The sequence below is a fragment of the Sordaria macrospora genome, chromosome 5 (genome assembly GCF_033870435.1).
Source record: "Sordaria macrospora chromosome 5, complete sequence".
In the NCBI taxonomy this organism is placed as follows: Eukaryota; Fungi; Ascomycota; class Sordariomycetes; order Sordariales; family Sordariaceae; genus Sordaria; species Sordaria macrospora.
In genome coordinates this window covers 3,034,992-3,050,039 of record NC_089375.1, presented here as the reverse complement: position 1 = coordinate 3,050,039, position 15,048 = coordinate 3,034,992, and the positions used below count along the sequence as shown (strand labels likewise).

Here is a 15,048-nt window from a genome sequence, read left to right as displayed (position 1 = left end):
CTCTTGCCGTGTGCTGGCGGCGCGCTTGGGGCCTCTTTCAGAAAATCCGGTGGCCGTCCGTGGACGTAAGTGTAGGGCGTCCCGGGGGTGATGGGCCGGACAACGGGTTGGGATGGGGGTGCAGAAAAACGGCGATGAGGCCAGGATGGGATTGTAACAGACGCACTTGGCGAGGTGTGAAAGGTCAGACCGACGTGAAAAGAAAGAATAGTGGAGAGGGTGCAAGGTTCCACCACGGCAACTCCTACCGCAACCGCTACCACCGCACCGCTACCGTTCTGTGCCCTGCACAATGCATGCTCACAGGGATGCAGTGCCGCCCACGAACGGTGGAGTGATCGGGCAACGTCTGTCCATTACAAAGAGGAGAGGAACAGCTGCCCGGGCCCCGGCGATGGTGTAAAGGAATGAGTTCCCGTCGCTCAGGTCCCTACCACGCTGACTGCATCCCTGAACCCATTGGGCACTGAGACCAATTGATCCAATCCGAGTGGTTCGGAGCTGGCAGCCTGCAGTAGTTGGGTTCTGAAGAAACCGCCATGTCATCACCACAACCGAGGGGAGTTCGTGACGTAAAACGGGTCGACAAGGGGCCTTCCCGTCGCTAGTGTACGTTCGTTGACGAGAGAGGTCCGCTGTTCGAGAGAACGGAAGAACGTGTAAAGAGAAAGAGATGCAGTTGCACTGACCGGCATCATGGAGGTTTTCTCCCCTAGCAGAACTCCTGGGTACCCAAATATCAACACGACCCCCAACTCCCAAGAAGGACCCCCAAAGTGACGTCTGTGCGTGACGGGCTGACGGCGGCTGACGGCCGTCCGCAGCATCCATTCATTTCCTCTCGGAGCCGCGCCAGCCTTTGCGGGTTTCCTTCAACATCATCACAACAGCCGCCGAGGTTACTCGACCAAGACTCTCGCGGAATCTCCCGACGACAGACCCTCACACACTCGGTAACATTTGCCGGTCTGTAAAACCTGCTGAACCTTGCTGTGTACCGTCTTACAGACCGAGTCTGACTCTGATCGGACCCAGAGATGTGGACTCTGGAGGAACCAGAGGGGGGTGCACAGGTCTAACCTGTTATGAGGCTACCTCATCGCTTGCTGGCCAGTTAACTGCAACATTACTGCAGTGCCCACACGCAAGGGGGGGACTCCGGCTCCTGCTGGCACGACACAAAGCAAGGTACAAGGCCGCTACATGAGGGGACCATAAAGACACCTCCAGGTACTTGTTCGTGCGACACGCTGGGGGTGCATCCATCACAAAGCATCAGAAAGCCTTCTCGTTGGTTGATGTCTTTCCGACATTGAATAATTCTCCGATCTCACTTCTCACTTCTCCCCTCGATTGAGTCCACGTTGGCTACCGTCGCAGTTTGATGAACAGCAGTTCGAGTTCGGCTGCAATGCTGCGCTGCACAATGCGCGCTGCCATGCACTTCAGCTGACGACCTCCTCTACCTAGACTCTAGCTAGCCCAACCGACCGAACCCATCACTCTACCTCTTGCCCGTGTTCAGCGGGCTCTGCGCATCAAACACATCAGTCGTGATCAGGTCGGGATACGTCACTCCGCCCTGCTTCAGCGCTTCCTCCATCACCTCCATCATCACCAGGCTCTCTTGCCACGGCAACGACTCGCTTTCCTTCTTGCCGTCCCGAATGCAGCGCGCGCATTCGTCGGCCTCCCAGAACATGCCGTGGCCCCAATTCCGCTCGGGGTCCTTGGGAATCGAAAAGTCGACCGTCTCAATCTTGCCGCCGGCATCACTTCGGATCACCTTGTACTGCAGCGGCCGGTACGCCGGTCCCGTCACGTGGATCTCGCCGCCGGAACCCTGAATCCGGATAGCCGGTCCGCCCGTGTTCTCGCTGTCCACCCCGGTAGCCAGCCGGAGAGAGGTCAGGGCAATGCCCTGGCTCTTATGTTGCGGCCACTGCATAATAATACTGGTGGCCTCATCGGCGCCCGTATGGTACTTCTGGACGGCAGCCACAACCTTGGGCTTTTCTTTCTCCTGCTGCAGATGGTACATGGTCTGGAAGACCCATGTAAGCGAGTAGATGCCGAGATCAAGAAGGGCACCCCCAGCCAGGTCGGGGTTGACCATGCGGTTGGTGTCGGCGAAGCTAACGGTGCCATCGGGCTTGTCATTGCCAACCGACAGATCGGCTATTGCATACAGTCAGCATATGTGTTGTTGCCGCCCACGTTGCGTCGGCACAAGGTGAGGTGGGATAACATACCAACAACACGGTAGACGGTGCCAATGACTCCAGACTGAATCAACTCCCTGACCTTGATGCTAATGGGCTGATAGCGAGTCCAGACCGCTTCCATGAAGAAGACATTCTTCTCCTTGGCCTTCTGGACCAGCTTCTGGGCCTGCGAGGCCGTCACCGTGAGGGCCTTCTCGCACAAAACATTCTTGCCGGCCTCGAGAGCAAGCATGGCATTCTGGAAGTGATGGCTGTGGGGAGTAGCCACATAGATGATTTCAATCTCAGGGTCGGCGACGAGCTCGTGGTAGGATCCGTAAGCCTTGGCCGAACTGGGGGCCTTGATCTTTACGAGGAACTCCTCGGCCCTCTGCTTGGAGCTAGACGAGGCTGCGGCAACGACCTCGTGACGGACATCGTGGACGTCGCGGGTGGTGGCGGGATTGGTGAGCAGATCCTGGGTGAATGCTGATCAGGCGAGTTCTGGTCAGTTTGCTGCGTTGTCATTGACTATGGTGGTCCAGATGCTCAAGGGGCCAGGGGGGAGGGGGGGGAAGACTCACTCTCAGCAATCCACCCGGTTGCCATGATACCCCACTTGAGGGTGAATGGGGTGTTGGACGCCATTGCTGTTTGCTGATCTTCCACGCGAATGATGCTCGGATATCTCTCGGTCCTGGACAGGTCAGATGGAGTCCAAATAACTTTCGATGGGAGATTTGACAATTAAAACGAAAAGATCGAAGCAAACTGGCGAGAAGTGATAAACACACGTTACATAGGTGCCTACTTGCTTCCCTCTTGGTCGTCTCCGATGGGGTCGCTGTTCCCCTCATTCCCACTTGGTCCCATGGGGTTGATGGCGGGGCACTCGGCCGGTTTAGGCGCCCCTAGGCTGTTATACGGGCCGGTCTTGCGGATAAAGCGGCCCCGAACTGCCATGGCAAGAACGACACGCAGGTCAACCTCCACGCCAAACGGCAACGATGCCGAAACCCTCGCATCTCGATCGAGGAAAGTAAGGTCGTCACTGGAAGAGAAGCTGTCGGGATCGAGTCCGTCCTTTCGGATATGGAATGTGACCACTGACCAGATTGGTCAATCGGCGCTAGCACTAGCAATTTCCACCGTGAGTCCGTGAACCTTTTGCACCTTTCATCCTCGTGTTGTTGCTTGAACGTCATCCCTTGGTACCTAAGGTACCTATCTCATCAGTTGTCGACCCCTGCCCCGCCCGCAAAGGGAATTGCACCTCAGCTACCTAGGTAGCAAAGTATGAGCCAAATGCGACGGACCCTCTATGGGAGGAAACAGCTTTGAGAAGCCCGTTCTTATTTGATTGGTTCCATGGATTTTACAAAGCCATCGACGAACCGCTCCCTTTTGAACAAGTCCGTCATATCTCCATCTTGTCATTGTGCCATTGTCGAGTTTGTCACAGTCAAAGGCTCAACACAAGCCCTGTTAGCCAAGCCATTCTAGACCGTCGACCGACCATCCTTATTTCCTTTCCTTTCCCACACAATCCACTTTGCTGTCGCCAAGAGCAGACCTACAGAGCCTCGCTCATTCAACACCAACCATAGCCGCCACAGGTCTCGATCTGGTTCTGGACTCTTTCGGAATGCCATCAGGATTAACTACCGGTCTCGACTGAGGAAACGCCGGTCACACGTGCTATGAAATTTCAACGGAGTGGAAGCAGATGGAAGCTATCGACTCGCTAGATGCTTACATACTGTGGTACCTATCCTTCATGCTTCCTGTTCCTGATCACTCCTGCATCGGGCATTTACAGTGTACCTGTACTGGGCTTCTACGCTAGCCTCCCCGCTCGTCTGCCGTTTTTTTTCTTTTTGATTAGACTCGATACGGGGTCTGCAGGATTCCAGCACCGGGTTCAGCGTCTTTGGCCGCCTCATCAAGCACACAGTAACAAAGCTCCCCTCCTGGTAACTTCCCTCGCTCCTTCCCCCTCTGAGGCCGGCATCTACCGCTGCAAGTCATCCGCGGTCAGGACGAGGTTGCCCAATAGAGACGAGGCAGCGCCGAGGGCAAGAGCTTCCCATTTCCATCAACTGGCCTCAACTGGCACTCAACTGGTGCCCCTCAGTCACAGTGCTGCCACATTCCCACATTCCCACAAGTCATCTGTACCCGAGACTAGCCCGTATCAGCCAATGGCCCTTCGCCTGAAAAGAGGTCAATCTTTGTGTTGCTTTTCCGTGCCTCTTCCACAAGTGCGTGCTTTTGCTTCTGCTTCTACTTCTGCGACCACAAAGCTGCTGCCCCTGCTGCCCTACCGTCTCCTTGTGCGACCTTCTCCCAACCGTCCCGTCCACGCCCACGCCAACAGCGCCCATCAGAGCGGGCTCTCCCTTCATCAGCGTCAGACAGCCAACAACAACGACATCTCTTTCAACAATCCCACCACACAAGTTCGCGAGGCTCGGAGCACAAGCAGCGCTGCCCTTTCTCCCATTGCTGCTAGGCAACCGAGAGGCACCTGTAGTACAACCATCATGGCGAGCGCGAGTGCATCAACCGGCAGCCCTGCGGGGTCAGATGCCCTCCATCCAAAGGTCAACATGCCACGGATGATCTACGGCACAGCCTGGAAGAAGAACCGCACCGCGGACCTGGTCTACGAGGCCATAAAGGAAGGCTTCCGCGGCATCGACACGGCCGCCATGAAGCGACACTACAGCGAGGAGCTGACGGGTGAGGGCATCCGGAGAGCCATCAAGGACGGGATCATCACCCGAGAGGAACTATACGTAAGTGGCTATAACATCACACAACCCATAACATCTGCGCTTGAGAGCCATATATATTGACCCATTACATGAACAGATTCAAACAAAGTACACTCCCCACGACGACGCTTTCCTAGCCGAACCCGCCCTCTATCCAACCATAACCTCACAAGTCCTCGCCTCCGTGACCTCCTCCCTGCGAAACTTCGCCCACCCCGACTCCGAGGAGGACACAAGCTACATAGACTGCCTAATCATGCACTCCCCCTTCCCCGACCCAATCTCCACACTCGAAGCCTGGACGGCCTTGCAGTCCTTCGTCCCGCACCGCATCCGCTCGCTGGGCATCTCCAACATCACTCTGCCCGAGCTGCAGTACCTGGTCGCCGACCCGCGCGTGACGGTGTACCCGACGGTCATCCAGAACCGCTTCCGCCGCGCCGAGCGCCGGTGGGACTACGAGCTGCGCCGGTGGTGCGCGAACCAGAACAGCACGCGCTGGAAGGGCGAGAAGAGGACGCGCTACCAGGGGTTCTGGACGCTGACGGGGAACAGGGGCGATTGGCCGACGCAGAAGTTTGTGAGGGAGTTGGCGGCGGCGGTGCCCAAGTCAACGCAGGAGGTGGAGGCGCTGGAGGCGGCGGCGGCAGAAACAGAACAAAAAGAAGCTGATGACGAGGGGAACCTTGTCGACGGAGACCCAGAAGGGACAGGGGATCTTGAGAGTGGGGATGAGGAGTTGGGGATAAGTCTGGAAGCTGCCTGGTATGCGCTAATCGTACTGGGAGCGGACGTGGTGGTTTTGAACGGAACGACGAGTCAACAGCACATGAGGGATGATCTGGAATGTCTAGAGAGGGTAGACAGGTGGAGGAAGACGCTACAAGGGAAAAAGGTGTGGGACAGGTGTTTTGAAGGGTTCAAGGCGTTGGTGGGGATGCCGCCTTCTTGACCTGTGTTGGCCAACATATATTTGCGACCTGAAAGGGATGAGCAAGCGGGCATGACTAGTTGGTTGATGTGTAATATGTAGATGATGGATCTCGACGGGAGCCCCTGGATGAGTGTTTCGACATACTGACGATGTCTTCTCGTTCATATACCAATGGTGGCAAAAAGAGGAGGAGGCGAAAATCTAGGATGACGAGAGCTGAAGTCTGACGGCGACAAAAGGGGGCCGAACGGAACCGGGGTGTTAATGGCAGGAAGACGGTGAACAAAAGAGTTACTATGGATACCACAATGATTTCCCTCCAATATACCAAAACTGATTTATTTCGCTCTGTGAGCGACTGCGTCACGATACCTTAAGAATATGCAAAGTAGCTTCAAGGTGAAAACCGATTCGTGACCTAGAAAACGAGCAAATAACCCTAACCCCGTAAGTGTTCCCGGGTCTTGAAAAAGGGGCACCAGTTGTGCGGCAAACAAGAGGACGTCAACCTACACTATCATCTTCCAATATGGAAACTACAGACTCACGGCAGCGACGTGCTATGCAAAGTCGAGCGGATTAACTCGCTTCTTCCCAGACCACTGATCAAATTTCTAAGCCTTCGATAACAGTCGAGAATACTTCCTTTCAAGCATGCTGATCGTTCATCACTCCTCTCTTCCTTGCTAACCGTGACTAAATCCATACAGCCAAGCCAATCCTCAACTTTACTCAAACATCCATCATCCTCTGCCCTAACATCCCAACATCCCGTCCATCTCCCTTCTTCCCTTCTTCCCTCCTCAACAACGCACCTAATCAGCACTAGCCCTAGCCAACGCCTCCGTCAAATGCGGCGGCAGCCTGTACCGCAACTGACTCGTATAAGTAGTCAAATCAACAGTGATCTGCTTCAGCCTCGCCAGCATCTCGCGCGCGGTACCGGCATTGCCGACGAACTGGCCGGTAAGCAGCCTCTCGCGCTGCCGCGTGCAGCAGATGATGGTCCACATGATGAGGTTGGGCACGTTGATGGCCACGGGCTGGGCCAAGCTCGAAAACTTGGATGCATAGGACCGGATCTTGGCCGGGTCGCCCATGCAGTCGTCTGTAGGGAGGATGGAGAGGGAGCGGATTACCTGTGAAGGGGTGGTTTAGTATGTATAAGGAGAGAACAAGAGGAAGGACGGTAATGGGGGAAAGTAAAACTTACATCAATAGCCTGCGCCCACTCATTCCGCTGAATCATCTCCTTGATCTCGCTCATCTTCAACAACAGATTGCACGCAATCCTGTTCTGGTCGCGGATGTGGTTCAAGAACATGGCGTCACGCTCGTACATGGACATCATGGTGCGGGCCAGCTCAACAGGGTCGTCGATCGCAGCCAGGCTGAGGCTGGTCCCTTGCTGCGCGTTGGCAACCTCACCTTCGGCACGGGGCTTGACGGGCACCAGGCGCAGAGGATCCTCGCCAATCTCAAGAGACACGGCCTCGCTGAGGGCACGGCTGACGATGGCGATGACGGTGTCGTAGTCGCCCGCCAGATGGTAGAGCAGGACGGCGTCCGTGGTCCGGCCGTTGTCGTCGGCGTAGGTGGCGGCTTGGTGGGTGATTTGCGTGACAAACTCTTGCTCGTGGCCCAGGGCGATGAGGGAACCGCGCTGCTCGATGACGCCGGGGATGCGGTGGCCGTCGGGCTTGATGTCGCCGATGAGCTTGCTAAATTCGCGGGACTCGAGGACAAGCTCGCGGAGAGCCTCGTGGCAGAGTTGGGCCTGGGCTTGGCCGTTGCCGGCGGCGTCGTCGGCATTGAGGCAGATAAGTACCAGGTAGTCGACGGCAGAGGCGGCGTTGGCGGCGCGGAAGTCGCGAGTGTAGTAACCGAGCATCCTGCCGAAGTTGATCTGTGGGAGACCACGGGTGCTGTGGGAAAGCAGCTCGTTGCCGGTAAAGGCATCGGCAGGACGCAAGAGGCCGTAGTAGCTGAGAGCGATGGCGAAGTGGACCGCATCAACGTAGGAGAAGGGGTAGAGATAAGCAATAGCCTGCTCGAACATGCCCGCAAGAACTTGCATGAAGAAGAACATGCCGAAGCTACCATTAGTATCCTCGGCGGGGCTCTTGGGGAAGTGCTTGAGTCCAATCTCCTTGATGCTGGCCTGGAGCTCGGGAAGACCGTACGATTCGCCGGCAATCTCGAGCTCCTTGGCAGTCTCGCGGGCGAGGTTGAACTGCAGCCAGATCCAGTCGTTGACATCGGTGTTGAGGTTGTCAAGACTCCTGTTGCTAACATCACACCGGCCGATGATCTTGTAGCAGGCCATGCGGAACGGGTCGATAGTGCCTTCGGGGGCGTTGCGGATGCGCTGGTTGTACTCGCTGGTGCACCGGTCCTGCATCTGGCGCTTGAGTCTGCGATCCTCGCTAGAGGCATAGCTGTTGATGTAACCTGGGAACGTCCTATCGATGCTGCGGAAGTGATGTTGCATGTCGTTGACGTACGTGGCCGCCTCGTTCACGAAACCAGCGCGCAACAGATAGAAAACAACAGCCCAGATGTACTCGCCGTTGACAGACTGGAGGTCGGTGTTGTCGGGAACCAACGTCTTGCGAGCAATGCGGAGCCTGATGAAGGCCTTGATCTTGCTGACAACATCGGGCTTGCCTCCGAGGTTCGCGTCCTGGGGATACTTGGCAATCAAAGCGTTGACCTCGTCGAAGAATTGCTTCTCCAAGTACCGGTTGGCGCCGTCGAGGATCTGCTTCCTCATATCCACAGCATTCTTGGACAGGGTGCTGGGATCCAGGTACTTCTTGGCAAATGCTCGTTCCTTTGGCACCTGATCCAGATGGGGGTTCTCTCTAACGATTTCCATCATGGCCCGATACGCCTCAACAATATGCGGTGCATGCTTGTCGCCAGATCTGCTCTCCAAATCCGCAAAATCGCGGCAAACATAGACGGGCTCCTTGTGCTGCCGAGCATCATTGATGTAGCGGACCTGCTCAGAAAGCTTCTCCTGCTTTTCACGAAGGAACCGGTCCTCCACAGAGCCGAAGTTGCTGGCAGAGGTGCCGGCGTCCTTCTCGACATCCGAAAACTCTGGGGCGTGAGAGCCGATCCGGCTTGGCGTACCGATGATGGAGCGCTGCAAGCCTGACCTCGCGTTCTGGGTAGCGCGAGGAGTCTGAGAGCTTCTGCGGCGGGAACGACCGAACCCTCCCTCACGGGCCGAACCACTGGCACGCTCGGCCTCGTTCCTGGGCTGAATACCAAAGTGCTGGTAGATACGTTTCCGTTGGTTCTCCCACTCCATCGTCACATTCTCCTCCAAGAAGCTGTCAAAATCACGGACGGACCGTTCCAGGCCGTCCGAAATCATGCTCAGCGTCGTCTTCTGCTGCAAGTTGGACAGGTATGTCTCAACATCCACCTCGTCCCTAGCTCCATGTCCAGTCTGTTGCCTTTCCGCCCGCGCCCCAAGGCCAAAGGCGCCAAGATCTCTGACAGCAGCGCCTGGGTCGACACCTGACGCGGCGAGGAAGTAGTGTGCCTTTCCATCAACGGGACGGCCCTGTGTCTGGGGACCGACCTTCTTGAGCCTCTGACGCAGATCACCAAGGCCGAGCTGAAGACTTGGGAGGTCGCCGAGCGCCGTCTCTCCCTCGGCCTGCTTCTTGTTACGGGCGAGCAGGCTGTCGAAGAAGGCGCCGCTGGCCTGGTTGACGGGTGTAGAGTTGTTGGCGGGGGCTTGGTTGTTCGTAGCTCCGAAGAGACTCTGGCTGGCGGTACCGGGAGCTCCCATGGTGGCAGGTTGTTGTGTAGTGGCAGCCGGGGCACCGAAGAGAGAGGGCTTGGCGGTCGTTGTCGAGGTGCTGCCCAAGCCGCCGAAGAGACCCCCAGTGGTTCCTGTAGCTGGTTGTTGATTGGCAGTGGTAGTCCCCAGATTTCCAAAGAGACCACCAGTCGCTGGCTGGGTGGTAGTCGTGGTGGTGCCTGTACCAAACAGCGATGGTTTGGCAGCCGTGTTCGTAGCCGTGGTTCCAAACAAACCACCCGTGGTTCCTGCTTGGTTCATCGCGGTGCCGGTTGTCGCAGCTGGTGTTCCGAACAGACCACCGGTTGCCGGAGCTGTCGCAGTCGCGGTACCGCCGAAAAGGGAGGGAGTCGCTTGAGTCGTCGCGGGTTTCGCGCCAAATAGACCGCCAGTCGCTTGAGCAGTACCTGTCGTGCTGGTCTGGGCCGTGTTGGTCGCTGGGGTTCCGAACAGCGAGGTGCCAGTGGTGGTGGTGCCAGCAGTACCGCCAAACAGAGTGTTGGTCGCCGGCGCGCTCGTGGTCGCTCCGCCCAAGTTGCCGAAGAGAGACATGGTTGCGGTGTCGATTTGGACCAAAGAAAACCGACGGAGAGGGTGGAAGATGCGGGTGGACGCGTCTGGTCGACGCGCGTTTGCTGTACTGGTCTAGCAAAGTGGTGCCGTTTGGAGTCTTTTGGTGTTTTGTTGTTTTGCGTCGCCTTGTCGATTTGTTTTTCTTGAATTGGCACCGCGAAGGCGGCAGCCCCCAAGCTTTGATGTGGGGCGCCAAGGTGCAGGTACCTCTACTTTCCGCTGCACATATCTGTGACGCCAAACAAGGTACTGGATACCTGCATTCCTATGCATTTGCTTCCGTCCCAGCTTCGACAGCAGCCAGGAGCAACGCCCAAGGAGCCAGGCACTTGTCTTTCAGGTACCAAGGACAGCATCTAGGTACGATATTTCAACATCATCCACATCCACAGTTCATCATCCCATACTATAATGAGGACAACGTCATCCATATCATCAACACCGTATTTCTTACTGCCATCTACTGTTTTCTACCAACTAGGTAACTCTAATAAACCCCTTGCTAACTCCAGTTCTATGTCTCCTGGCAGCATAGGTACCTCTACGAATTCACCCTGTACTCCTTTAGTTGGCCTCTTGACCCTCAAGCGATGACCCCTTAAGCGCCGCATCAACCTTCTTTCTATACTCCTGCTGCGTCCTCGCCTGATCAAGGAAGATCTCGTACTTGGCATCCAGCAGCTTCTTCTCCGCAGCATCACCGCGCGACCAGATGGTCTTGCCCGGCTTGCTCATGCGGTCCATGATGTCCCACAGAGGCTCGGTCGTGCCATCTGGCTTGGCGCTGGCCGCCTTTGCTCCCAGCATGGCCGCTCCGTGCACCACCGCCGCGTTGACGTAACGGGGGATCAAGACGGGCATGTCGCATGCCGTGGCGATCAGGTCCATCAGAATCTCGTTTTGGCACTGGCTGCCTGACATGAAGATGCTCTTGATGGTTTGTCCGGCAGCGTTCATGGCCTCGACGATCTGCCGCGTCTGGAGGGCGATGAACTCCATTGTGGAGTAGTATAGCAGAGCCATGCCGTCCTTGCTCTTGTCGTTGCTCATACCAATCATGGCGCCGCGCATGTTAGGGTCAGCAATAGGCGATCGGTTGCCCCAGAGGTCACCGTAAAAGAAGAAGTGGCGGACCAGGTATGAGATGGATGGCGCATTGGCCTTCTTGGCCATCTCCTTGAGGTGTTCGTTGAGGTAATCGTAGATGTTCTTCCCAGCAGCTTCGGCTTTCTTGAGGGTTTCATCATAAGCGACATGCGTCTCCAGCATGTGCTTCATGAGCTCGCCTGTGGCCGACTGACCTCCCTCAGCCATCCAATAGCCCGGGAGCAGAACATCTCGGTACGGGCCCCAAACTCCGGGTACGAAAACCGGACCCTTAGACATGGCGAGATGGCAGGTCGATGTGCCAGCAACGGCAGCTAAACGGGTAAAGGCCTGCGATACGTCGTTGGGTGCTACATTGTCGCCGAGTTGATCCGGCGAGAGCTCAACCTTGGCTCCAACTGTTCCAATCCACCCGGCGTATGCATCGATAACACCACTACCGATGGCAATTCCAGCGGGCAGGCCCAGTTGCTGGGCTGCCTCTTCAGACAAGCCGCCAACAAGCTCACCAGCGCTCATCCAATAGCCGTTCTGCTTGATGGTTAGCCACTTCGTAAACAGTCAGTTTTCGGATCAGGCACTCACTACCCCGTCAACGCCGCCCATCCTGACGAAATTATCCTTCACGAGGTCGCCCAGACCAATGGTCTCATAAAAGTCCTCTTGCCACCCCTTCACACTACCATCGACGCCCACGGGCACAAACCCTTGCTTACAAACAGTGCTGCAGAAGCTTCGGGTCTCTTTCCCAGTCGCCAGGTAGGTCAAGGCATCCGTCAAATCGAAGAACTTGCAGCGGGCAAACAGCTCGGGCGGCATGTTGTTCTTGAGCCAGAGGACCTTGGGGATCTCCATTTCCACGCTCATCTTGCCGCCGACATAACGGAGCAAGTTGTGGTTGGTGTTGTTGATTTTCTCCGCCTCGGCCAAGGGGCGGTGGTCGAGCCACAAGATGACGTTCCTGTCATTGCCGTCGTTCTTGAAATCCGGCCCGGTTACGGGCACAGGTTCGCTTGTGTCGTGGGTGAAAACGGCCAGCGAGCAGGTGGCATCGAATCCGATTCCTTTTACCGAGTTCGGGTCCACTTTGGACTCGGCCAACACCTGCTTCACGCAGTAACAGATGGCGTTCCAGATGTCTGTTGTTGATTGTTCCTGAATGGGGCGTTAGTGCTCAATTTGGAAAGACTTGTCTCTTGTCCTTTTCCCACATACATAATGCGAGCCTTCATAGCCCGAGGAAGGGGTCCATAGCTTGATGTTTTGGGTCGCGAGGGCCTTGATATCGCCCGTCGAGTCGATGATACAGGCACGGACTGAGCCTGTTCCGACATCAATGCCAATGTAATGATTCTGTGCCACTTTGCGGTAAGTTTTGTGTTCTCAGATGGCCTGGTATAGTGAGAATTTCCCGAACCTGTGAAGACCTGTCTGGAGTTAGCTGGCGATGATAGGTGGATGACAGTGATAGTTATCTTTTTTCACTTACGACATGGCTTCTCGCTTTGGTTAGGCCAAGGGATGACAGGGAACTGAGCGGATGTGCCGTCAGAGCCGAGACTTGTTGCAAATTCCCGAAGACTTGAATGGGAAAAAAAGCAAGGAAGGACAGCTATCAAATCCAAGACACAATATCTCGAGATGGGAAGCTCTGGGAGAAGATGTAGCTCTTTGTACCTGTTGGAGATCGCGGGGAGGACCGCATGACGTGAAGGAAAGCGATTAGGCTATAGCAGGTACCCCACACTCCCCCCTCATAGAGCAACTCTATCTCTACCGATAGGGCTCCAAGGACCTCTTTCAACCCACGCTATAGCTTCTTTTCTCCGAACTCTCCAGTGCCATCCCGCCATGCCATCTCAACCCTGCAGCTACCCGAACGGTAAACACGGCCGGCTGGAACATGATTTGACAGCCAACGAACCCGGTCATCGGACTCGCAGAGATATCCCGAGGGCTTGGGAATTTTGCTATATCAGCATCTTGATCGCGATTTCCGGGATGATGCAGCGTTCCAAGCGCTGACTTTCCCTCCTTGGCGGTTGTCCCGAGATGCACCTCCTAGCACCTTGTTCAAGCGGTTTGTGGTATTATTCGTTTGCAGTTTTCTCTCTCCAACTTCTATGTCCTTCATCTGGCATATCTCGGTGTACAAGCGAGTAATGATTCTACCGTTTTTATGCTAAAAAGAAACAAGTGGTGGTATTACGAAAGGTTCAGGGTTGTTCTCCGTCCGGAAGGAACAAACGTGGTGGTCCACCTTCGGCACCGTCCGCGACCGTCTACCCTGCAGAGGATGTTGTTCGGAGCTCCGCCACTCGGGCTGAGATTCTTAGATTGTCCGGTCAGGAGCTATTGACTCCCAGATCAGTCTTTGGATCCAGAGATTATCATGATTTCCGGGTGTTGACATTAATGGTTTGTTGTTGCAGCTGACGCGAAGCTTCAGAGTGCCTGTGCGATAGGGCGCTAGCACGGGATGATAGTGAATGGCAAACGGTGCGCGTGTCGCACTAACAATTTCCACCACCGAAATTTCGAATGCGCAAACTCACAACAGGGCAGGCAGCAACAGGCCAAACAGCATTTCACCCTTCGCGAACAACCACCAACCCACAAACGGCGAGATCTCACAGCAATGGCATCCCATGAAGAGATTTGGGACGACTCGGCCCTCGTGAATTCGTGGAACGAGGCGCTGGCAGAATACAAGGTAAGAAGAGCCGTCCAATTCGCCAGCTATTCAGGATGGGACTATTAACTAACCCACTGCACGACAGAAATATCACAGCATACACGCCGAAGGAGCAGCGCTTCCTGAGGGTGTTGCTGGGGAAGTTAGGTTCGTGATCCTTCCTTGTCCCCAACCCAACCTTCTAACTGGATGTGGAAACCGAGCTGAGACTAACGATGATATTTTTCCAGGGACCAGAATCCCAAGCATAGTGCTATTGTAAATGAGGGAGAGGAGGTAGAAGAAGGAGAGGCGATGGGAGAGGACGGCGCTGCACCCGCCGCTGTGGAAGTGAAGGTAAGTCGAAACTGGAATGAAGAAAGCTTTTTCTTCGCGTTCTTTTTTTGTCGACGTGAAGTCAAATGAATCTGGACTAACCAAGGCACAGGTTGAAAATAGCCTGGAAAGCCAGCAACCAGCTGTTGCTGCTCCTCCTCTTGCTGGACCTACCGCCGCCGCAGTAGGCCTACCTGGTCCCGGCCCGCAACTGATGTTGGGTTCCGTACAAGATGAGGAGCTCAAGAAGCTCTTGATGTCTTGGTACTACGCAGGTACGTTGTGTTGGGTTTGGAGAGAGAAACTATTTTCTCCCCCTTTTTCCTTTGAAGATAAACATGAATGGCCGCCTGACTTGAGGCTTCGTTCACTAGGCTACTACACCGGTCTTTACGAAGGGAAACAAAAGGCTTTGCAGGAGCACGCACAGGAGTAAGGCATTTGTCAAAGAGCTAGTGTGCTTTTGGTTGCGTTTGTTTCTACACCACCGTTGCGATGGGATGTGATGGGTATTGGTCTGGCATACATGACCACGTGGTAGAGTCCAGGAAATTCGCAAGTGCAACAAGTAGAGAGTATTTAGGAAGGAGAAAACGGAAATGATACCCATATTCTTAAACTTT

The 15,048-nt window shown here is 55.4% G+C and overlaps 5 protein-coding genes across 5 annotated transcripts; 2 read left to right on the top strand and 3 right to left on the bottom strand.

The window, feature by feature from the left end:
* Positions 1-1,388: 1,388 nt before the first annotated feature.
* SMAC4_02411 (uncharacterized protein) lies at positions 1,389-3,556 on the bottom strand. The gene is made up of 4 exons (XM_066089771.1): positions 2,999-3,556; positions 2,789-2,901; positions 2,253-2,693; positions 1,389-2,178 (listed from the first exon to the last, which is right to left on the bottom strand). Exons 2-4 carry the CDS (start codon positions 2,850-2,852, stop codon positions 1,505-1,507), a joined length of 1,179 nt encoding a protein of 392 aa, XP_065947251.1. The 5' UTR covers positions 2,853-2,901; positions 2,999-3,556; the 3' UTR covers positions 1,389-1,504.
* A 925-nt stretch (positions 3,557-4,481) lies between these two features.
* SMAC4_02410 (uncharacterized protein) lies at positions 4,482-6,278 on the top strand. The gene is made up of 2 exons (XM_003350691.2): positions 4,482-5,002; positions 5,079-6,278. Exons 1-2 carry the CDS (start codon positions 4,748-4,750, stop codon positions 5,931-5,933), a joined length of 1,110 nt encoding a protein of 369 aa, XP_003350739.1. The 5' UTR covers positions 4,482-4,747; the 3' UTR covers positions 5,934-6,278.
* Positions 6,279-6,302: 24 nt separating this feature from the next.
* Positions 6,303-10,427, bottom strand: SMAC4_02409 (uncharacterized protein). The gene is made up of 2 exons (XM_003350690.2): positions 7,129-10,427; positions 6,303-7,054 (listed from the first exon to the last, which is right to left on the bottom strand). The coding sequence occupies exons 1-2, from the start codon at positions 10,285-10,287 to the stop codon at positions 6,731-6,733; spliced, it is 3,483 nt and encodes a 1,160-aa protein (XP_003350738.1). The 5' UTR covers positions 10,288-10,427; the 3' UTR covers positions 6,303-6,730.
* Positions 10,428-10,688: 261 nt separating this feature from the next.
* On the bottom strand, positions 10,689-13,118 carry SMAC4_02408 (uncharacterized protein). The gene is made up of 4 exons (XM_066089770.1): positions 12,901-13,118; positions 12,631-12,776; positions 12,001-12,570; positions 10,689-11,946 (listed from the first exon to the last, which is right to left on the bottom strand). Coding segments are annotated over exons 1-4 (1,791 nt in total). The 5' UTR covers positions 12,902-13,118; the 3' UTR covers positions 10,689-10,872.
* A 130-nt stretch (positions 13,119-13,248) lies between these two features.
* On the top strand, positions 13,249-15,037 carry SMAC4_02407 (uncharacterized protein). Its single transcript, XM_003350688.2, has 5 exons — positions 13,249-14,128; positions 14,196-14,257; positions 14,341-14,446; positions 14,538-14,700; positions 14,800-15,037. Exons 1-5 carry the CDS (start codon positions 13,895-13,897, stop codon positions 14,859-14,861), a joined length of 627 nt encoding a protein of 208 aa, XP_003350736.2. The 5' UTR covers positions 13,249-13,894; the 3' UTR covers positions 14,862-15,037.
* The last annotated feature ends 11 nt before the right edge of the window (positions 15,038-15,048 follow it).

What these genes read in the sequence shown, in the direction of transcription:
- SMAC4_02411 (XM_066089771.1), bottom strand. Translation starts at nt 2,852, where the DNA reads ATGGCGTCCAACACCCCATTCACCCTCAAGTGGGGTATCATGGCAACC. An exon ending in AACCGGGTGGATTGCTGAGA is followed by an intron (nt 2,694 to 2,788) that starts GTGAGTCTTCCC and finishes TCGCCTGATCAG; the next exon opens with CATTCACCCAGGATCTGCTC. An exon ending in CACCGTCTACCGTGTTGTTG is followed by an intron (nt 2,179 to 2,252) that starts GTATGTTATCCC and finishes TGTATGCAATAG; the next exon opens with CCGATCTGTCGGTTGGCAAT.
- SMAC4_02410 (XM_003350691.2), top strand. Translation starts at nt 4,748, where the DNA reads ATGGCGAGCGCGAGTGCATCAACCGGCAGCCCTGCGGGGTCAGATGCC. An exon ending in TCACCCGAGAGGAACTATAC is followed by an intron (nt 5,003 to 5,078) that starts GTAAGTGGCTAT and finishes TTACATGAACAG; the next exon opens with ATTCAAACAAAGTACACTCC.
- SMAC4_02408 (XM_066089770.1), bottom strand. An exon ending in GCTATGAAGGCTCGCATTAT is followed by an intron (nt 12,571 to 12,630) that starts GTATGTGGGAAA and finishes CGCCCCATTCAG; the next exon opens with GAACAATCAACAACAGACAT. An exon ending in TGGGCGGCGTTGACGGGGTA is followed by an intron (nt 11,947 to 12,000) that starts GTGAGTGCCTGA and finishes ACCATCAAGCAG; the next exon opens with AACGGCTATTGGATGAGCGC.
- SMAC4_02409 (XM_003350690.2), bottom strand. Translation starts at nt 10,287, where the DNA reads ATGTCTCTCTTCGGCAACTTGGGCGGAGCGACCACGAGCGCGCCGGCG. An exon ending in AGTGGGCGCAGGCTATTGAT is followed by an intron (nt 7,055 to 7,128) that starts GTAAGTTTTACT and finishes ACCCCTTCACAG; the next exon opens with GTAATCCGCTCCCTCTCCAT.
- SMAC4_02407 (XM_003350688.2), top strand. Translation starts at nt 13,895, where the DNA reads ATGATAGTGAATGGCAAACGGTGCGCGTGTCGCACTAACAATTTCCAC. An exon ending in AGGCGCTGGCAGAATACAAG is followed by an intron (nt 14,129 to 14,195) that starts GTAAGAAGAGCC and finishes ACTGCACGACAG; the next exon opens with AAATATCACAGCATACACGC. An exon ending in GATGTCTTGGTACTACGCAG is followed by an intron (nt 14,701 to 14,799) that starts GTACGTTGTGTT and finishes TTCGTTCACTAG; the next exon opens with GCTACTACACCGGTCTTTAC.